Genomic DNA, 21,095 nt, shown 5'->3' with positions numbered 1-21,095 from the left:
TACTAGTCATGGCCAATGAAAGAAAATGAGTATACTGATAAACATGATTTTTATGTAAGACATGTATTACGTATCATGTAGCTATGCAATAAAATTCTGATGTGGGAATATCCTTTTTAACCCCTTAAAGACACTGCCAATTTTCATTTTTGACCCATCATTTTTTCCTTCCCTACTCTCTAAAGTCAACTTTATTATTATTATTATTATTATTATTATTATTATTATCATCATCAATAATATACCTCTATATATATATATATATATATATATATATATATATATACACACACACATATATATATATATGAGGAGACTTTGTGCAGCAGGCCTTCATAGTAAAATAGCCGCTGGGAAACCACTGCTAAGGACGGGCAACAAGCAGAAGAGACTTGTTTGGGCTAAAGAACACAAGGAATGGACATTAGACCAGTGGAAATCTGTGCTTGGTCTGATGAGTCCAAATTTGAGATCTTTGGATCCAACCACCGTGTCTTTGTAGAAAAGGTGAATGGATGGACTCTACATGGCTGGTTCCCACCGTGAAGCATGGAGGAGGAGGTGTGATGGTGTGGGGGTGCTTTGCTGGTGATACTGTTGGGGATTTACTCAAAATTGAAGGCATACAGAACCAGCATGGCTACCACAGCATCTTGCAGCGGCGTGCTATTCCATACGGTTTGCGTTTAGTTGGACCATCATTTATTATTCAACAGGAAAATGACCCCAAACACACCTCCAGGCTGTGTAAGGGCTATTTGACTAAGAAGGAGAGTGATGGGGTGCTACGCCAGATGACCTGGCCTCCACAGTCACCAGACCAGAACCCAATCGAGATGGTTTGGGGTGAGCTGGACCGCAGAGTGAAGGCAAAAGGGCCAACAAGTGCTAAGCATCTCTGGGAACTCCTTCAAGACTGTTGGAAAACCATTTCCGGTGACTACCTCTTGAAGCTCATCAAGAGAATGCCAAGAGTGTGCAAAGCAGTAATCAAAGCAAAAGGTGGCTACTCTGAAGAACCTAGAATATAAGACTTATTTTGATGCCTTCAATGTGAATCTACAATTTTCAGATATGTATATATATATATAATTAAAAAAAGGGAAAAAAATAAATATAAATATAAATATATATATTAGAAAAGGCAAGGTGATCCAGCAATAACTTGATGTACCCAGGATGCTGGTATAAAATTTTCCAATTTATTTTCAATTCCATACATTTCCAAAAAATACATAGACCCAGTAGGTTTCAGGAACAGAAATGGCTGCAGGAAAAGGCGCAGATGGGACTACGCGTTTCAGCGATAACAACCGCTTTCTTCGCGGTCCTACTGTTTTTTAAAAAAATTTTCTCTTTTCTGTTGATATAGTTGTATGCGTGAATGTTTTATGCGGCAAGAATCGTGGGGATGGGGAAATTGGGGGGGATTTTTTCTGACCCATCAGACAGGGTTAGCTCCTATGTAGCCACCATGCTGAAAATCATGCTTACATGTGATTTTCCTGAAAATCTGACGGTCAGTTTTCCTATATGTACGGTGAAAGAAAAGGCAGCATTTAGGGTCAGATCGATTCCACATCAGTTTGCCAGAAAAACCTGTATACTTGCAAAACAGCACAGCATTTCACTGTGCCCATTATTAGTAAGACTGAATGGCAGCACAGGTTTTAGTGGCTGCAAAGTGACCGATACCTGGGAACTCGCTGTCATCAGATCTTTCACATACCAAACCTAACATTGCGTCTGCATTAGAGACAATTTTAGCCTTTGAATTAAAAAAAAAATTCACTTGCACAAAAAATATTATATCATTATAAAACAAAAGTCAAGTAAATATGCACAAAAATAACAAAGTAAAACTATTACAGGAGATGCAAAACTATTGACGTTACAAACCAATTATATGCTACACAAAAAGAGTTGTAGACATGGAAAAACCACAGCTGGAATGGCTGTGCTGCTGTCTTCAAACTTATCTAGAAAAGGGTTTTTTTCAACGCGTTTCGGCACCTTTCTCAACACAGAAAAACTAACTATACATATAGTCAGATATGTTTTTTCAGTGTTGAGAAAGGCTGCGAAATGCGATGAAAATAACAAAATATTACTAGATTCATGTGAAGACATTTAATTCAAGGAGCATAGCCCTTGAATGCTTTTGGGGTTTTTTTTGTTTTTTTTTTAATATCTCTTGGTGTATTTACTCTTATATGCTTTTATAGGAGTTGTGCCTTTACACAACATTTTTAGGGGAGCTCAACAAAATTTTGCACCTGTTTCCTCCCATTGTGGTATCACCCCATTTTGTGAAATTTGTGTTACTCTAGCTCATCCTTACCACAAAAGGAGTATTCAACCTATGGTAGGAGAACTATTGCTCTAAAGTATAAATTCAAAAATAAACAATAACGATACTTAATAAAAGAAATAATTTCTGATGATGCTTTGCTTGTTAGGCTGTACCAGAATAAGTGATACCATCAACTAATAGGTAATACTCTGCAATCTTTACATTACTGTGATTACGCAATGGTATCATTCACTGCGGACTAAAGCTGGCCACACACATTAGATAGCTGCTGACAAAATGACCATTCTGTCATAGTGCCGGTGTTTGTGCGGGGATGATGGGGGCGATAGTGCCGGTGTTTGTGCGGGGATGATGGGGGCGATAGTGCCGGTGTTTGTGCGGGGATGATGGGGGCAATAGTGCCGGTGTTTGTGCAGGGATGATGGGGGCAATAGTGCCGGTGTTTGTGCGGGGATGATGGGGGCGATAGTGCCGGTGTTTGTGCGGGGATGATGGGGGCGATAGTGCCGATGTTTGTGCGGGGATAATGGGGGCGATAGTGCCGGTGTTTGTGCGTGGATGATGGGGGCGATAGTGCCGGTGTTTGTGCGTGGATGATGGGGGCGATAGTGCCGGTGTTTGTGCGGGGATGATGGGGGCGATAGTGCCGATGTTTGTGCGGGGATGATGGGGGCGATAGTGCCGGTGTTTGTGCGGGGATGATGGGGGGGATAGTGCCGGTGTTTGTGCGGGGATGATGGGGGGGATAGTGCCGGTGTTTGTGCGGGGATGATGGGGGCGATAGTGCCGGTGTTTGTGCGGGGATGATGGAGGCGATAGTGCCGTTGTTTGTGCGGGGATGATGGGGGCGATAGTGCCGGTGTTTGTGCGGGGATGATGGGGGCGATAGTGCCGTTGTTTGTGCGGGGATGATGGGGGCGATAGTGCCAGTGTTTGTGCGTGGATGATGGGGGCGATAGTGCCGGTGTTTGTGCGGGGATGATGGGGGCGATAGTGCCGATGTTTGTGCGGGGATGATGTGGGCGATAGTGCCGGTGTTTGTGCGGGGATGATGGGGGCGATAGTGCCGGTGTTTGTGCGGGGATGATGGGGGCGATAGTGCCGGTGTTTGTGCGGGGATGATGGGGGCGATAGTGCCGGTGTTTGTGCGGGGATGATGGGGGCGATAGTGCCGTTGTTTGTGCGGGGATGATGGGGGCGATAATGCCAGTGTTTGTGCGGGGATGATGGGAGCGAGAGTCGTCTGGCAGTGGCTTATCTCCCTAATGTCAAAAGGAATAAAATTCCAACTAACTAATCATCATGAAGTTTTGGGGAAAGTCCGGATGTCCCCCTGTTTCCTTCAATATATGACCTACCCAGAAAATAAGCCCTAGTAGAATTTTGGGAGGCTTTTTTGAGTATGCTTAAAATATAAATGGAGAAAGTCTTAAAAGGACAAAAATCCAGCTTCACAGTGTGTGGATAAAATAGAAATTTATTGAAAGTCCAACCAAAGGTAAAATACAGACATCAATGTCAATAGAAAAATTAAAAAAGACTATGCATTTCAAATGATAAACATTCTTAATCATAATTCAAAACACATAGTCCTTTTTAAATTTTTCTATTGACATTTATGTCTGTATTTTACCTTTGGATGGACATTCAATAAATTTATATTTTATCCACACATCGTGAAGCTGGATTTTCGTCCTTTTAAGGCTACATTCACACTTCCATCTTTTTGCATCAGTTGCAATCCGTCGCCTTGAGGAAAAACGGTATCCTGCAATATATTTTGCAGGAATCCGTTTTTTCCCCATAGACTTTTATTACCAACGGATTGCTACTGATGGCATTGTGTTGCATCCGTCCCGCGACGGATCCATTGTGGAGTGACTGACCATCAGGTGAGAGCAACTCACAATGCAACATTTTTTGATTGCGGCGGATCGCTTTTTTACTTTGAGCAAGCCCAGAGTAAAAAACCATGATCGAATGTAAATTCAGTTCCAGTTCTAGCGGCCGGAACAATCAGCTGATCGGCCGGCTTTTGTGAACGATCAGCTGATACCCTTTCAAACAGTAAAAAAAAGAAACAACAGATCCGTTTTTTTGCAGAATCAGTCACATCAGTTGTGCCACTATCTGCAACGCATCCGTTACATCAGTCACATAACTGATTGTGACTGATACAAAAAGATGGAAGTGTGAATGTAGCCTAAAGCAGGCTTTACACGCTACAATATATCTAACGAGATGTCGGCGGGGTCACGTCGTAAGTGACGCACATCCGGCATCGTTAGTGATATTGTAGTGGGTGAAACCTACGTGCGATTGCAATTGAACGAAAAACCGTTGATTGCATACGCGTCGTTCAATTACTAAAAATTGAACGTCCGGTTGTTCAATGTTCCCGAGGCAGCACACATCGCAGTGTGTGACACCCCGGGAACGATGAACTCAGCTTACCTGCGTCCCACGGCTCCCACCGGCAATGCGGAAGAAAGGAGGTGGGCGGGATTTTTACGTCCCGCTCATCTCCGCCCCTCTGCTGCTATTGGCCGGCTGCCGTGTGACATCGCTGTGACGCCGAACGTCCCTTGTTCGCCGCCCACATCAAGGTCATATGGAAGGTAAGTGTGACGGGATTTAATCGTTTGTGCGAAACGGGCAACAAATTGAACGTGCCGCACATACGATAGGGGCGTGTGCGATCGCATACGAGATTGCATGTGTAATTGTAAGGTGTAAAGCAGCCTTAAGACATTCTCTACATCTAACATTGGTTCCTTTGTTCCGGAGTGCTAGTTTAAGGGTGAGCTGGACATCTTTTTTCTTTAAAATATAAGCCCTACTCCAAAAATAAGTCCCAGTTACCCATAAGGAAGTGGGGTATTAGAGGGTTCAACAACTTTTATCTAATACATATTTGGGGCCTTAAAGGGGAAGATCACCAATGGTAGATGATAGATTTCTCCCTTGCATTTATGTTAAAAAATCTTCACAACTGTGTTTTATTTTTTCTGTTGGAAGATCTCTTTTATTTATATTCTATTTATTATTAAAATAGAAACATTCACAACTGCATAACATAAGATAAGATTAATATTCCAGTTTGGCCAAGCAAACATGTATTCTAAATGGAGGGAGGGGAATAGGCTGTTACCAGACAACTCTAGTGGTAACTTTTCGCACGAGAAAAAAAGGATTGAGCATGTTAAAATCCAACATGCCTTACCATTCTATCACCTGACATTAAGGTTTTAGGTCCCGTGGATGAGAACCAAATATCTACGGCATATGATTTGAATGTATGGATGGTAGTCCCATATATTTCATAGATTAGGATGGAGGAGAGGAAGATATGTAGTGCATATTTTTACAAAGTTTCTGACCATCCTGTCCCCTGACATTTGGGTTCCAGGTCCCAAGGATAAGAAAACTTTCGCACGTGAAAACAAAAGGATGGGGCATGTTAAAATCCAACATGCCCGACCATTCTATCACCTGACATTTAGGTTTCAGGTCCCAAGGATAAGAACCAAATCTATTACATATCTAGGGCATGTGACTTGAATGTATGACTGGTAGTCCCATATATTTCATAGATTAGGATGGAGGAGGGGAAGCTATGTAGCGCATATTTCTACGAGATTTTCTGTTCCTTTGATAGAACGGAAAACTAGAAATGATAATGCAGATACAGAACAGGACAAAATAAATAGTGAATTGAGAAGTTACATTTATTGTTGAGTAGATAGCTCAGAAAAATGTACTTGTTTCTATCTTGATATTTTTTTAGGTACAACCTCTGAAATTAAATATATCTTTATTGAATGTGTATCATATGCTTGGACGTCTTTGTTACCCATAGCAACCAATCACAGCGCAGCTTTCATTTTTCAAGAGCACAATAGAAAAAGAAAGCTGAGCTGTCATTGGTTGCTATGGGCAACAAACACAGATTTACCTCAAGTCAGGTCTATAAATTCTCCACTTAGTTTAGGCCTCAGAAGCCATTAGTTCAACAACAGCAATTCAACCCAGTTTTAAAGCACCTAAATACAACAAAAACACCAAGACTATTAAAATATCTAATAGGCTCATAAATAATTTTACTGAAAAAGTGTCTTACGGAAACCAGCCTCTTAACAGTGAAATTGATGAAAATAATCATAAGGTCTCATTCACATGTCCATATTTAAAAACGTACGTTAAAAAATGGTATCTCATCAATGTTTTGGATCATTGTGATATCAGTATACGGTCCGTGTGTCCGTTTTTACCATCAGTTGTCATCAGTGTTTTTTACTGATTGATAAATATAGTACAAAACTTGTCCTATAGTTTTCAATGTTAAACACGTATAGGACACGGATGGCACACGGATACCATCCATGTGCTGTACGTGTTTTTCACAGAACTATACACTTGTACTGAGTCATTTGTGATACCGGAAATTGCGGAACTGTCTCATTGAGTTTTGCACGCACACACGGTCCTTGAAAAAACACTGACATGGTAATAGCACCATAGATTAAAGTGGGTACTTGTTGAGTCTGTGAAAAAAAACAGATACAACACATATGTGCAACATGGATGGCTGAATAAACCCTTACAGCATCTGATGGGCCTCATGGTAACTCAATGTCTCCAGTACATGTTCAATTAGGACTAGAGATGAGCGAAACCGTGGAAGTTCAGTTCGCCCAGACTTTAGATAAAGTCTAGTTTGGGACCCGGACTTGACCTGAACCCAATGGAAGTCCCCAATGGAAGTCACTAATTGGGCAATTCGGGTCTCTGCTCACATGCAGCCAGCCATAAACAAAGGCAAGGTAGGTAGGTGGGTTTTTCCTTTTTTTTCGTTTAGTGCACACTACATCCGATCACGCTGTTGTTACCCCCAGTGTGAGACATTCAAACACTGCAAGCGGCTCCCACTGGGCCGAGCACCGAGCGTTCCCGAGCACAGAGATACTCATGTTAGTGGTTAGCATACATAAAGCACCCAAACTCGGACACTGTTGTTTTTTTTTGCAAAGTCTGTGTTTAGTACGAACCTTGGGTTCACTCATCTCTAATCAGGACATGGAGACTTCTAGTATGGTCATCCTAAGTTCACCAGACTTCTAGTCTGGTGAACTTGACTTAATAATAAGGTTCTCATCTAGTGACCAAAGAAGGCTTCCAATTCTTAGGAAAATAAGCTATTTTTGGTAATGCAAGGTGGAAGAGGTTGCTTTTGATAAGACAACCTCTCTAAAAGATTCGATGAGTGAAGAAACCAATAAAAATAATGTAAAAAAATTTAACAAAAGTTCATATTCCCCTGCTTTTCCCATAACAAATAAAATATAGAAAAAAATAAAACACAACAAAAAAAATCCAAAATATTATTATCGCTGGTTTACGGTCACTTTGTCTCCAACCAAAAATGGAAAAATATATATGGGTGTCAAAATGATAAATCATAAAAACAATAGCCTGTTCAGCAAAAAAAAGCAAGCCCTTATACAGCACTATCGAATGAAAAGAAAAAAAAAAGCTATAGCTGTTGGAAGGCAAGAAGGAAAAATCATGGTATTGGGTTGCGATCCCGCACCTGAGTATGTTAAAAAATCTAATAGAGACGTACACTACTTCAGTCTGGGATTTTTTTTCCTATTTTTTCATAGCCAAATCCAGCACCAAGCCACAAACAAGCCATACAAATATTTTCGGTTACACGACTTCTTTGAAATTTGTTTTTTCACACAACCAGTGTCGCTATGAAGCCCGAGCCTTATTGGTTCACCATGGCAGACTTTCTAACTTCTTTGGTATCACTTTCTTGAATAACCATTATATTAGACACATGAGACAGCCTCGCGTGAGTCCCCTAGACACCAGTAGATCAATAGAGTCATCCTTTAGTTATTATCAGATGAGATTCACCAATGTATATAAATTAAGGGACACGTAGAAAGCAACACAAACAATCAATACAGTCCAGCCCTATCTTCTATTGGCTTTAATAATGGCTCAATAGCCCAAGACGACCTATGGAAAGTGTGTTCTCGAAATCACGCAACATATTATATACTACATATTGAAAAGGGAACCTGTTGGGATGACTTTGTAACTGAAACTAGTGATATGGATGTGCAGGTCCAAGTACAACAACAAAAATGATGATTAGGAGCACTTCTGCTCGAAACACGTAGACCGGACAAAGTCTATGTTTTAAATTTATGAAATAAATAAAACGAAAGTTTTATCAAGATCATTGGCGGATGCTGGCCTTTTCCTTGAACTTGAACAAAAATGATACCTATCTTGTAATAATTTGATGTTCCAGCACTGAGAAATCAAGGCATATGTGATTAGTCTAGAAGTTCATTGAGAGTCAATCCAATCAGAAGTTATGGATGTGCCTTCAAAGCACTTCCATTCTAATTTGCATGTGTAGTAAAGCTTGATTTCTCATCACTGGCACATCAGATGACCACAAGACATGTAGTCATAGGATCTATACAGCCATATTACTTTTCTCTGTAGTGAATATCATCCTGTCAGGTTCTCTTTAAAGAGGTACAGGAATAAATCAATATCCCTCAATATACTAATATACTGTAGATGATAATCACGGTAATGTAGGTCAAGTGAACGTTCTTACCCGGGACGCCGATGTCTAATGCTGGCATTGTCCTTTACCGACACACTGTCTTGAAGGCCTATATCAGGATTGGGGCTCTCCATTCCTACGACATATGGCCGAACTACCCTTTCACGGTCACTTGTGGCATCCTCAAACAGGACTTGACCGCTGAGCTTGTTGAACATGATGGTGTTCATGGTAAGAAGTCTTGGAGCTTCTCTCTCGACTCCTATAGAAAACGTAGTTCTGTAGTGCAGAAAAATTGGGTCCTACACAAAAGAAACAAACATTATGGATCAGTTCTCTCACTGATAAACACAGTACAATGTAACACAGCATGGGCATGGAGTGTCTCCAACTTTCCTAACTCACAAGCTCCAACAAACATCTTCTCATTGTAATTGCAAGCGGATCTAAAAATTCCTCACAGTCAGGACATATAATTAGAGATAAAATGTAGAAATATCCAAAACCTGAATGTCAAATGTTTGACATGATTACAAAGATATAGAGGAATTTATCAGATACAATAGAATTTATCTTATAAGAACTTTTATGGGGAGATATTGATCACTGGTGACCATTTCAAGGTCTTAAAATCACATAATGACCCCTCCAAGAATCGTGTACTGTTCATATGTAACCTGCATGAACCATGATGTCTTGCTGGTGGTACACAGAGTTCTCTTGGCACTTTTTTAGTTCAGACAGATGCCAATGCTAGTTAATGATGGAGGTATGTACAAGTCTTAGTCAACTCTTAGTTGACTATCCAGAAGTTCAACGAAATTATCACATAATCACATAGTTAAGCTCGGTTTGGACCTCTCTGATGGATCAGGTTTCCATCATATCCAAATGGCCATTTATGGATCCTATTATCTATAATCACTGCAGAATGTGAAGTCAAAAATATCGAAAAGATTTATAAACTCATGAAAAGTGACAAAGAATCATGGAGTCCATTCTTCCTCCGTCTAACTCCCCTGTGTCTGAGGATATCACCGCCAGCTCATTATGATGATGGAAGGTTTTGGTATATTAAATAAATCATAGTCACAGAGAATTAATGCAATGATAAGATAATGGATAGAAAGAGCAGAGAGTAGCTTATCCTGTCTGGAACAAGATGACAATTTGGGATTTGTAAAGATTTGTCTGGGTATTTCGTAAAATGAGGTCCATTAGCAAATACAAGGCGTTGCTGTGGAAAAACTAGTAAAATGCAATCATCCATGTTTAGGAATGCACTATTTATATCACCGCCTGTCTTCGGATGACTGTAATGTGGCACAGAGGACCTACAGTGAAAGGAAGAAATGAATGGCGCACACGGAAGACAAATGGAGGAATAGAACGATATCATTTGTTCCGCTCAATTTCCACCTTCTTCCCAATTAGACGTTCCGAATTTTAGGGATTTGCATTGTAATGAAATTAAAAAAATGTGCAATCAACCACCCCCCCCCCCCCACCCACCGCTCCTTCATCTGTACCATTGAAATCCATGTAACTAATCACAGACCCTTCTACTCAGTTTTATAGAGAAGGATCAAACAGCAAAAGGGAAAAATGAAGGTTCTGAGACACCATAAAGATGGAGAACACAAGATACTGAAGAAGTCATTCTTGGGTAGATAGAATAATAATATCACAGTCTGTTTCCTACGGTCTTACATAAGACTCGGGGTAAACCTACTACACACTGTAGGTTTAGCATGTTCTGCTACATCAGGTTACCATTGTACAGTATTGGTTGTTCAAATACTACTGAACAGATATAAATATAAATATATATATATATATATATATATATATATATATATATATATAAACTGTGTGTGTGTATGTATATATATATATATATATATATATATATATAGATATATATATATATATATATATATATATATATATATATATATATACATAGATAGATAGGTAGATAGACGTATATATATATATATATATATATATATATATATATTAAGTGAATAGAATAAAAGCTGGCCTATGGGCACATAAACAAAAATGTGTAAAAAGAAAAAAAGATCATGACTTCAATATATTCTATTATATGCAAAGAAAAAATGTTCTTGTTGATCCATTTGTGTGCAAGTTTACTATAATGATGTACATTATTATTATTATTATTATTAGATATTATTTTTACATATTTATTCAGGTAACTTTTGATTTTTGTTAGTAGACAAACAAGAAAAACGTCCATGAATGTCACAAGAAAATATTCCAAAATATCAGGCTCCGGTTATAATTTTTCTCTGCACCTTGGCGTCCAACTTATCACCAATATACATATTTCAGCCCACACAGATATCATATTATTTTGGGTTCATAAAGACAACAACTAATACGTATACCAAATATATGCAATATAAAAGCAATATATGACAGGGAAATGGTGGCGATGGAGTAAATGCCTCTACACCTCGAGTGGACATCATTCAGGAAGATTACAACATCTTCCATAGACGTCAGAAAAAACAATAATTAAAAATGCCACCAATAACACTTTTCTATGACCATGGGCCACCTAGTATTGTTTTAGGAGTTATCCGGTATCCGGTCCTGTTCTGAACACATAGGCACCAATAGATATGAATGGCTTTAGTCACAGCAGCGCCATTTATTCTAATAAAGTCTAACATTTATGTAGCGACAATATATATCTGCCCCATCGGTGTACATTCTCCACTGGAAAGTGGGTGGTGCAGAATATAGAGGACACCCTATAAAACTATGTATACATCAAACCCAGTGGTTCTTGCTTTATTAGATCATTAATTGTGTCTTTAAGGAACTTTATAGTGTCGTCAGTATATTTATTTAAGAAATTTGAGAAATTGACTTACAGATGGTGGCTATGGGCGACCACTGACCACTGCCCCAAAGAAAGTGTTCTACATATATATATATATATATATATATATATATATATATATATATATATACATATATAAAATATATATATATGCCTACTACATCTGTGTGCATATAAATATTATATATATATACTGTATATATACACACATATGTGTGTACTTACATTCATATCCTTACACTTGTGTATGTGAGGGAATATATACTTGTCTGAATATTCATATCTGTGTACGGGTATATGATGCATTACATCTGTGTGATATATGAGTTTGTAGGCGTACTTTTCTCTGTGCTTGTGAATGTGTGTGAAAATATACTTATCTGTATATATTTGTATGTCATGTATTGTGTAAATATGTAAGTGCAAGTGTATATACTGTATGGTCTGTATGTCAGTCACAGGTGTGTAAATATTTACATTAATTATATAGAATTATAAATTTATTTATCTGGAGACAGCCAGACGCATATATCTCTGTGCGCCTGTGTATGTAAATGTGTGTGGTTATATATATATATATGTGTATATATATATATATATATACTGTATATGTGTATATATATATATATATATATATATATATATATATATATGCAGTACTATGTGTGTATGCCGCTTATGTATGCACATTGGCATGCATTTCTGTATAAAAATAAGTGTATAGTGTTTCTATGTGTTTCACATATGTGAGTGTATATATATACAGTATATTATAGCTATATACATATATATCTATATACATAGATATATATACATTTATGTGCGTACACATCTATATGTGTGTATATATATATATATACACATACACTGTACATATATAAAAATGAATATACATATGATTTTAAGGATATATATGATTAAATACTATCCATATGTATGTGTGCGAATGTGTGGATATATATATATTGCATGTGTGTATGTTTACTATTATGTATTATTACCTGCTCGCTGAATGTCGCCTGCATGTTCCACAGCACAGTACAAAGCTTTTGGACATGTGATGACTCACAGTTATCTATTCTAGGTATATTTAGTATTCTGAGTAGTATGTAACGCCCTTTTGACATTGTTAACTGTATCACTACCACTATTAGGGACGGACATATCACTGGTGCAGAATTGGGGCCCAAGAGATTGGGGGGGGGGGCATTTCTACCTCCAAAGCAGGTAGAATTGTGCATTTTGATGAGCTTTTAGGCTGTGAAGTGCTCATATATTGTTTTTGAACAGAGGCCCTCGTCTGTCTATGCCCACCAGTGACTACTATAGGTAGGTAATCATCAAGAAGCAATGTTCCATGTTACACCCCCCCCCCATCCTTCTCTTCTTCCAAACTTTTTTTAGTTACCCAAACCCCAAGGTGCTGGTGCAAGGCTCAGACCCATGTCTTGAGTAGATCCATGGGTTAGTAGAAGTCCCAGAAATTTCGAGCTCCCCCCTGAAGTCCCAAAAGATGGTCAAATGACCCTTAGTCCAAACTGAATAGGACTAACTAGAAACTAAATGGCTAAACTCAATGGAAAACAACAACCTCCTGTGGTGCGACAGTAATGGCCTTAATTACAGAACAAAAGACGGTGATTATAGGAAGTTAGCTAAAATCCTTCAGGTCATTCGACCCGTCTATGGGCTCCAAAGGTAGAAATGTTAAATGACCCCTCTCTGGGACTTGTAGTGTTAGAGGACTCTGCATGGAGCTTGGGTTTCCTACACTCCAGATGAGCCTGCGCTGCCTTTGATCATTCCACCGCCTGGGAAGAGCATAACAGTATTTCCAGTGTAACATGCATTGATATATTACAGTGACCTTCCTTCATCCACTACCATCAACAACCTGCTGCAACGTCAGCCCCGGATCTCAGTGTGGTTTTACTGTGTTTAGATTGAAGTGGAGCAACATGAAAGGGTGGCCACTATAAATATTTGCAGGGATGTAATTCAGACGTTATTTGTCTGTTCTACATAAAATATGAGCAGCTGTCTGAATTCCCCAGACTGTTCTACTGTATACTACAATAATATCAGCTTGTGTGCCCATCCTACACTCCAGCATGTGTGACCGCTATTTATAGCACTACGCCTGGTGCTGGCACTGCCCATCCTCTACAAGACACTGGGCATGCCTCAAGCACTCACGAGGTCACAATGTGCTGCTACCTGGGGCTTTACATAGGACTGCAAAAAAAACCTATTGGCTTATCTGAACTCAAATGATACCCCATTAAATAATGAAAGGACACATTTAGCTCTGCTACATCTGTACTCTACATCACCAGAGAGACAAATCAGTCCATACAGATTAGTCCTTGCTTTTGCCAAATATCTCTCATCACATGATTTACTGCACGCCCCTAAATACATCACAGCTTACTCCTACATATGACAAGTGTGTGCTACATATAGAAATTATATACTGTGGGATCTGGAGGATTGGAGTGTCACAGATGTGGTGAACTACAAATGTCAGCATGATTGTAGACCTGATTGTGCTGAAATAAATAGACCAACATAGATGTAGGTGATATATGGTATACAAGATGCAGCAGAGCTGAGCTGTCATAGAGGTAAAGTGAGGCAGAAGCAGCTGGTGAACTATGTAAAAACATATCCCTAATAATAGGGTTACAAAGAAACTGGGTCTGCAGCATTGTGTGTCTATACCAGAAATTAGGGAGTTAGATTGTAAGCTCTTCGGGTAACATGGCTCTTCTGGCTCCAGAATGTGATGGAGCTACATGAGACATAACTATAAAGGAGTCATATTCTAACAAATGGCATTACATCTAATACAGAAGTCATCGTGATGGATAGATAGATAATAGATAGACAGATAGATAGAGGGATAGATAAGAGATAGATAGATAAGAGATAGCTAGATAAGAGATAGAGGGATAGATAGAAAGATAGATAGATAAGAGATAGATAGAGGGATAGATAAGAGATAGATAGAGGGATAGATAGATAGACAGATAGATAGATAGATAGATAGATAGATATAGATAGAGGAATAGATAGATAGATAGATAGATAAGAGATAGATAGATATAGATAGATATAGATAGATAGATAGATAGATGGATAGATAGATAGAGGGATAGATAGATAGATAGATGGATAGAGGGATAGATAGATAGATAGATAGATATAGATAGATAGATAGATAGATAGATAGATAGATAGAGGGATAGATAGATAGAGGGATAGATAGATAGATAGATGGATAGAGGGATAGATAGATAGAGGGATAGATAGATAGATAGATGGATAGAGGGATAGATAGAGGGATAGATAGATAGAGGGATAGATAGATAGATAGATAGATAGATAGAGGGATAGATAGAGGGATAGATAGATGGATAGAGGGATAGATAGATGGATAGAGGGATAGATAGATAGATAGACAGATAGATAGATAGATAGACAGATAGATAGATTAGATAGATAGATAGATAGATAGATAGAGGGATAGATAGATAGATAGAGGGATAGATAGATAGATAGAGAGATAGATAGATAGAGGGATAGATAGATAGATAGATAGATAGATAGAGGGATAGATAGATAGATAGATAGATAGATAGAGGGATAGATAGATAGAGGGATAGATAGATAGATAGATAGATAGATAGATAGATAGATAGATAGATAATGGATAGATAGATAGATAATGGATAGATAGATAGATAGATAGATAATGGATAGATAGATGGATAGATAGATAATGGATAGATAGATAGATAGATATAGATAGATAGATAATGGATAGATAGATAGATAGATAGATAGATAATGGATAGATAGATGGATAGATAGATAGATAGATAATGGATAGATAGATAGATAGATAGATAGATAATGGATAGATAGATGGATAGATAGATAGATAGATAGATAATGGATAGATAGATAGATAGATAGAGAAATAGAGAGATAGATGATAGATAGATAATGGATAGATAGATAGATAGATAGATAGATAGATAATGGATAGATAGATGGATAGATAGATAGATAGATAGATAGAGAAATAGATAGATGATAGATAGATAGATAGATAGATAGATAATGGATAGATAGATGGATAGAGGGATAATAAGATGGATGCTGCGCACAGAGTAATGAGTGATAGTTGTATCACAGCCATGCAGCTCCTTTACAAGTCTTGCATTACCTGGTTAAGGTTCTGGTTGTGATCCACTTGTATAAAAGTTTCTGGGATGAGGCGCAATCATTGATAGCGGTGTGATTTCCCGGTGTAGTCCTCTGTGTGCGCCGGTGTTAGCGGCAGGCGCGGTGCAGTGGTTAGTAGTCCTGCCGGTCCCGCTGCTGCCATCCCCGGTGTGAGCCGCACATGTCTCCTGCGCTGTCCTATCCTCAGCTCTAACCACACGAACCGCGGCAGCCTCTGCTCTAACCTATGTACTGCGCCTGAGGCTGCGCGCCCCGCACTGCGCATACACCAAGCGCCGCATGTTATCCAGCTGCACAGCGCAGACTGTGAACATCCAGTGCTGCGGGAATGCAGGGTCCGGGGCGGCGGCGGGGGGAGGAGGCTGGGAGGGATGTGTTATGTTACTCGCTCTTATTCACTGCAGACATCGCTGGTTTTGGGCACAGAACACTGGTGCAGCCCTAATGCACCGACTGCACTAACATCCCAGTGTGTAGGATTGTGTCTGCTACTACTACATACTACTGACACTGTATATATCCTGTCCACAGCACTATGTATGAGCCTGTGCCTGCTACTACTGTATACACAGTCTATCACTAAAGTGAGTACACCTTTTCTTGAAGATCTGATACTTCGATACAATGTACAGTGTCAGTGTGCAGCTTGTATAACAGTGTAAATTTGCTGTCCTCTAAATAACTCAACACACAGCCATTAATGTCTACACTGCTGGCAACAAAAATGAGTACACCCCTAAGTGAAGATGTCCAAATTGTGCGCCATTAGCCCAATTAGCCATGTTCCCTCTCAGTGTCATGTGACTCATGAGTGTTACAAGGTCTCAGGTGTGAATGGGGAGAAGGTGTGCTACATTTGGTGTTATCTCTCACACTCTCTCATACTGGTCACTGGAAGGTCAACATGGCCCCTCATTGCAAAGAATTCTCTGCGGATCTGAAAAAAATAATTGTTGCTCTACATAAAGATGGCCCAGACTATAAGATTACAAACACATTGACACTGAGCTGCAGCACGGTGGCCAAGATCATACAGAGATTCAATAAAACAGGTTCCATTCAGAACAGGTCTCACTATGGTCAACCAAAAAAGTTGAGTGTATGTGCTCAGCGTCATATCCAGAGGTTGACTTTTCAAAATAGAGGTACAAGTGCTGCCAGCATTGCTGCAGAGGTTACAGGGGCAGGCGGTCAGCCTGTCAATGCTCAGACCATAAGCCACACACTGTATTCCATTGATCTGCATAACTGTCATCCCAGAAGGAAGCCTCTTCTAAAGATGATTGACAAGAAAGTCCTCAAACAGTTTGCTGAAGACAAGCAGACTAAGGACATGGATTATTGGAACCATGTCCTGTGGTCTGTTGAGACCAAAATAAACTTATTTGGTTCAGATTGCGTCAAGTGTGTGTAGCGGCAACCAGGAGTACAAAGACAAGTATGTCCTACCTACAGTAAAGCATAGTGGTGGAGGGTTATAGTTTGGGGCTGTATGAGTGCTGATGGCTGTGGGGAACTACAAATCATTTAGGGAACCATGGATGCCAATATGTCCTGTGACATACTGAAGCAGAGCACAATCCCCTCTCTTCGTATTCCAACATGATAATGACCCTAAACGCCTCCAAGATAACCACTGCCTTACTAAAGAAACTGAGGGAAAATTCACTTTTGTGATATACTGTAAAGAACACAAAATATAGTTCTGTGTGAGACTGTGCATGCTTTTACAATATATTAATGACACTGTGTATATACAACCTGTATACAGTACTATGTATGTGATTGTGCCATGTACTACTATATATTAACCCTTTCACATCCTTGAACGTACCGGTACATCCAGGGTCGTCTATATTCCTTTGGTGCGGGTTCACCCGCCAAGCCCGCATGTTTCCACCCTCATGTCGGGCTGATCTGATCAGGAGACATGCGCTGCTAACAGGCGCAGGTGGATCGGAGATCAGAGATCCCCCTGAGCACGTTAACTGGTTAAATCCCCGTCAACCTCTGACAGCGAGATTTAATGGCGCCCCAGTGGGGAGCATGTCATTCCTCGCTCCCATCGGTGACGTGATTGTGTGGTGCTGATGGGTTGTCATGACAGCCGGGGATCACCTGATGAGTGACCCCTGTTACTGTCATGACATAGTTCCTGTGAACGCCGGCTGTGCGCCGCTATTCACAGGAGTTGATGATTTCTGCTGTACAGAGCAATTCTGGTGCTGATGTCCAGAGCAGTACAACACAAGAGATCGGATGACTGCAGCTTCAAGTTTCCTAAGGGAACTAGTGAAAACATTAGAAAGTGTAAAAAAAAAGTTTTAAAAAATATGGAAAAAAAAATAAAAAACATAAAATTTCAAATCATCCCTCTTTTTGCCCCTTTGAAAATAAAACAATTAAAAAAAATACACATTTGATATCGTTGCATTCAGAAATGTCCTATCAAACTATAAAATAAATGAATCTGATCGGTAAACGGCATAATGAAAAAAATGAAAACGCCACAATTACGTTTTTTTGATTGACGCAACATTGCAATAAAATGCAATAAGAAGCAATCAAAACATCACGCCTACACTAAACTGGTATAATTAAAAATGTCAGCTCAGGAGGATAAAAATGAGCCATCACTGAGCCCCAGATCCTGAAAAGGGTTAATGACACTGTGTATATACAGCCTATATACAGTACTATATATGTGACTGTGCCTGGCAGGTATTACTATATACTATTTAGTTATGGGCAAAAGTTTTGAGACTGACACAAATTTGGGTTTTCACTGTTTTTCACTTCAGTATTTTTCGATCTTTTAGTCGGATGTTTCCATGGTTACTGATATAGAATTATCAGCATTTTAGATGTTTTTAAACTTTTATTGACAAATAAATCAATTTTATGCAAAGACTCAATATTTACAGTGTTGGGTTGTCCTTTATTATTGAAGACTTCTGCCCTTCACCCCGGCAGTTGGATATCGGCTTCTGGGCCAAATCCTGACTGATGGTCCATTGTTGTCAAATCCGTGCCTTGAGTTTATCACAATTTCTGTGATCTATTTGTCCATCCGCTTTTTGTGGACTGACCACAGGTTCTCAGTGAGTTTAAGATCTGGGGACTTTCTTGGCCTTGGAACCAAAGCGTCAATGTCTTGTTCACCAAGCCACTTAAGCGGGCTTTACACGCTATAACAAATCTAACGATGTGTCGGCGGGGTCACGTCGTAAGTGACGCACATCTGGCATCGTTAGTGTTGTTGTAGTGTGTGAAACCTCCGTGCGATTGCAATTGAACGTAAAACCATTCATCGCATACACGTCGTTCATTTCCTTAAAATTGCACGTCGGGTTGTTCAATGTCCCCGAGGCAGCACACATCGCAGTGTGTGACACCCCGGGAAAGATGAACAGATCTTACCTGCGTACCGCGGCTCCCGGCCAGCTATGCAGAAGGAAGGAGGTGGGCGGGATGTTTACGTCCCGCTCATCTCCGACCCTCCGCTGCTATTGGCCGGCTGCCGCGTGACGTCACGGTGACAACGAACGTCCCTCCCACTCCAGGAAGTGGATGTTCGCCACCCACATCGAGGTCATATGGAAGGGTAAGTACATGTGACGGGAAAAAATCATTTGTGCAACATGGTCAACAAATTGAACTGCCGCACATATGATGGGGGCGGGTACGATCGTATACGATATCGTATGTGATATTGTAAGGTGTAAAGCCGCTTTTAGTTATCACTTTGGCATTGTGAACTGCAAAAAGCATTGTCCTTCACCAAATTGTTCCTGGATGGTTGGGAGAAGTTGCTCTTGGAGGATGTTTAGATCCCAATCTTTATTTATAGTACCATTCTTAGGAAAAACGTTTGATGATCCTCCTCCCTGGATGAAAAGCCCCCATACATGAATGGTCTTACTATTGGCATGACTCAATACTCACAGTAGTGTTACCCTTTTCTTCTGAGGACATTCATTCTTCCAGGTGTGTGAAATAGTCTGAAGGGGGGTTCTTCAGAGAAAATGAATAAAGAATCTTACCATCCTTCAAGAGCAACTTCTCACAATGATCCAGGAACAATTTGGTGATGGACAATGCTTTTTTGATCATGATGGAGACCATGTCACAAGGTAAAAGTGATGCAGTGAACAAGATATTGAAGTTTTGAGTCCATGGCCAGGAAACTCCACAGATCCCAATCCCATTGAGAACCTGTGATGACTCTTGAAAAAGTGGGTGGACAAATTAAAGAAATTGATAAACTCCAAGCACTGATTAGGCAAGAATGGGTTGCCGTTAGTCAGGATTTGGCCCAGAAGCTGATCTCAAGGATATCATTGCAAAAATCAGAAGTCTTGAAAAATAAGAATATAAAATATAAACACAATAGAAAATCCAATTAGAACCGTAAATTACACGGGGAAGCTCAATAGGGGCATCAGGGTAAAGTGGACGATTGCGGAAGAACAATCACCAAAGAGGCTTCTCAAGAGCCATAGAAGCTTGTAGAAACTGCAAGAGTAATCAGGATCACAACTCACACAATTAAAATATTAATTTCCAAAATAGTATAAACCTACTGTGTGGTCAACAGAATTATATTGTGTACTGTTTTATCCTGCAAAAATCATCTAAAAGGCCTGCCTACCGTGTTAGTGCTGGGAGATTACGTGCCATATGCCAAAAGGCTTCCAAGGGACTAATAAGCACTACAATAAATGGAAACTTGATCACTAAATAGCCATATTGACTGGACAATACCCCCTCTCAGCCCCAATGTGCATTCCTGATCATAAAGCAGAAACACTAGAGCCTTTTAGATTGTTGTCCCACAATCACAACTATTTACAAGATGGCAGGACAGTCCTTGGCTATCTCTGTCGATACTATAGACTGTTTGAGTGGAGCCGCAAAGTGCATGATGACCACTTACTGCTCCGTTCCTCAAGGAAATGCATGAACCTCACTCATGAGAGCGGCGACCTTCATCAATCAGACTCCTATCACCTATCTTGTGGATATGTGATACGTTTTGTATGGGGATAGCATTGTTAATGACA

The 21,095-nt window shown here is 39.7% G+C and overlaps 1 protein-coding gene across 2 annotated transcripts in view; it reads right to left on the bottom strand.

The window, feature by feature from the left end:
- MKX (mohawk homeobox) overlaps nt 1-16,289 on the bottom strand; it is a 140,192-nt gene extending 123,903 nt beyond the window's left edge. For both annotated transcript variants that reach the window (XM_075316786.1, XM_075316787.1), the window contains exons 1-2: nt 16,013-16,289; nt 8,958-9,208 (exon numbers count right to left, since the gene is read on the bottom strand). In XM_075316786.1, coding sequence (XP_075172901.1) covers nt 8,958-9,136 — 179 coding nt within the window. In that variant the 5' untranslated portion in view covers nt 9,137-9,208; nt 16,013-16,289. The remainder of the gene's footprint in view (nt 1-8,957; nt 9,209-16,012) is intronic.
- Nucleotides 16,290-21,095: the final 4,806 nt, after the last annotated feature.

The sequence above is a fragment of the Anomaloglossus baeobatrachus genome, chromosome 6, assembly GCF_048569485.1.
Source record: "Anomaloglossus baeobatrachus isolate aAnoBae1 chromosome 6, aAnoBae1.hap1, whole genome shotgun sequence".
Classification (NCBI taxonomy): Eukaryota; Metazoa; Chordata; class Amphibia; order Anura; family Aromobatidae; genus Anomaloglossus; species Anomaloglossus baeobatrachus.
This window is presented reverse-complemented; position numbering and strand designations above follow the sequence as displayed.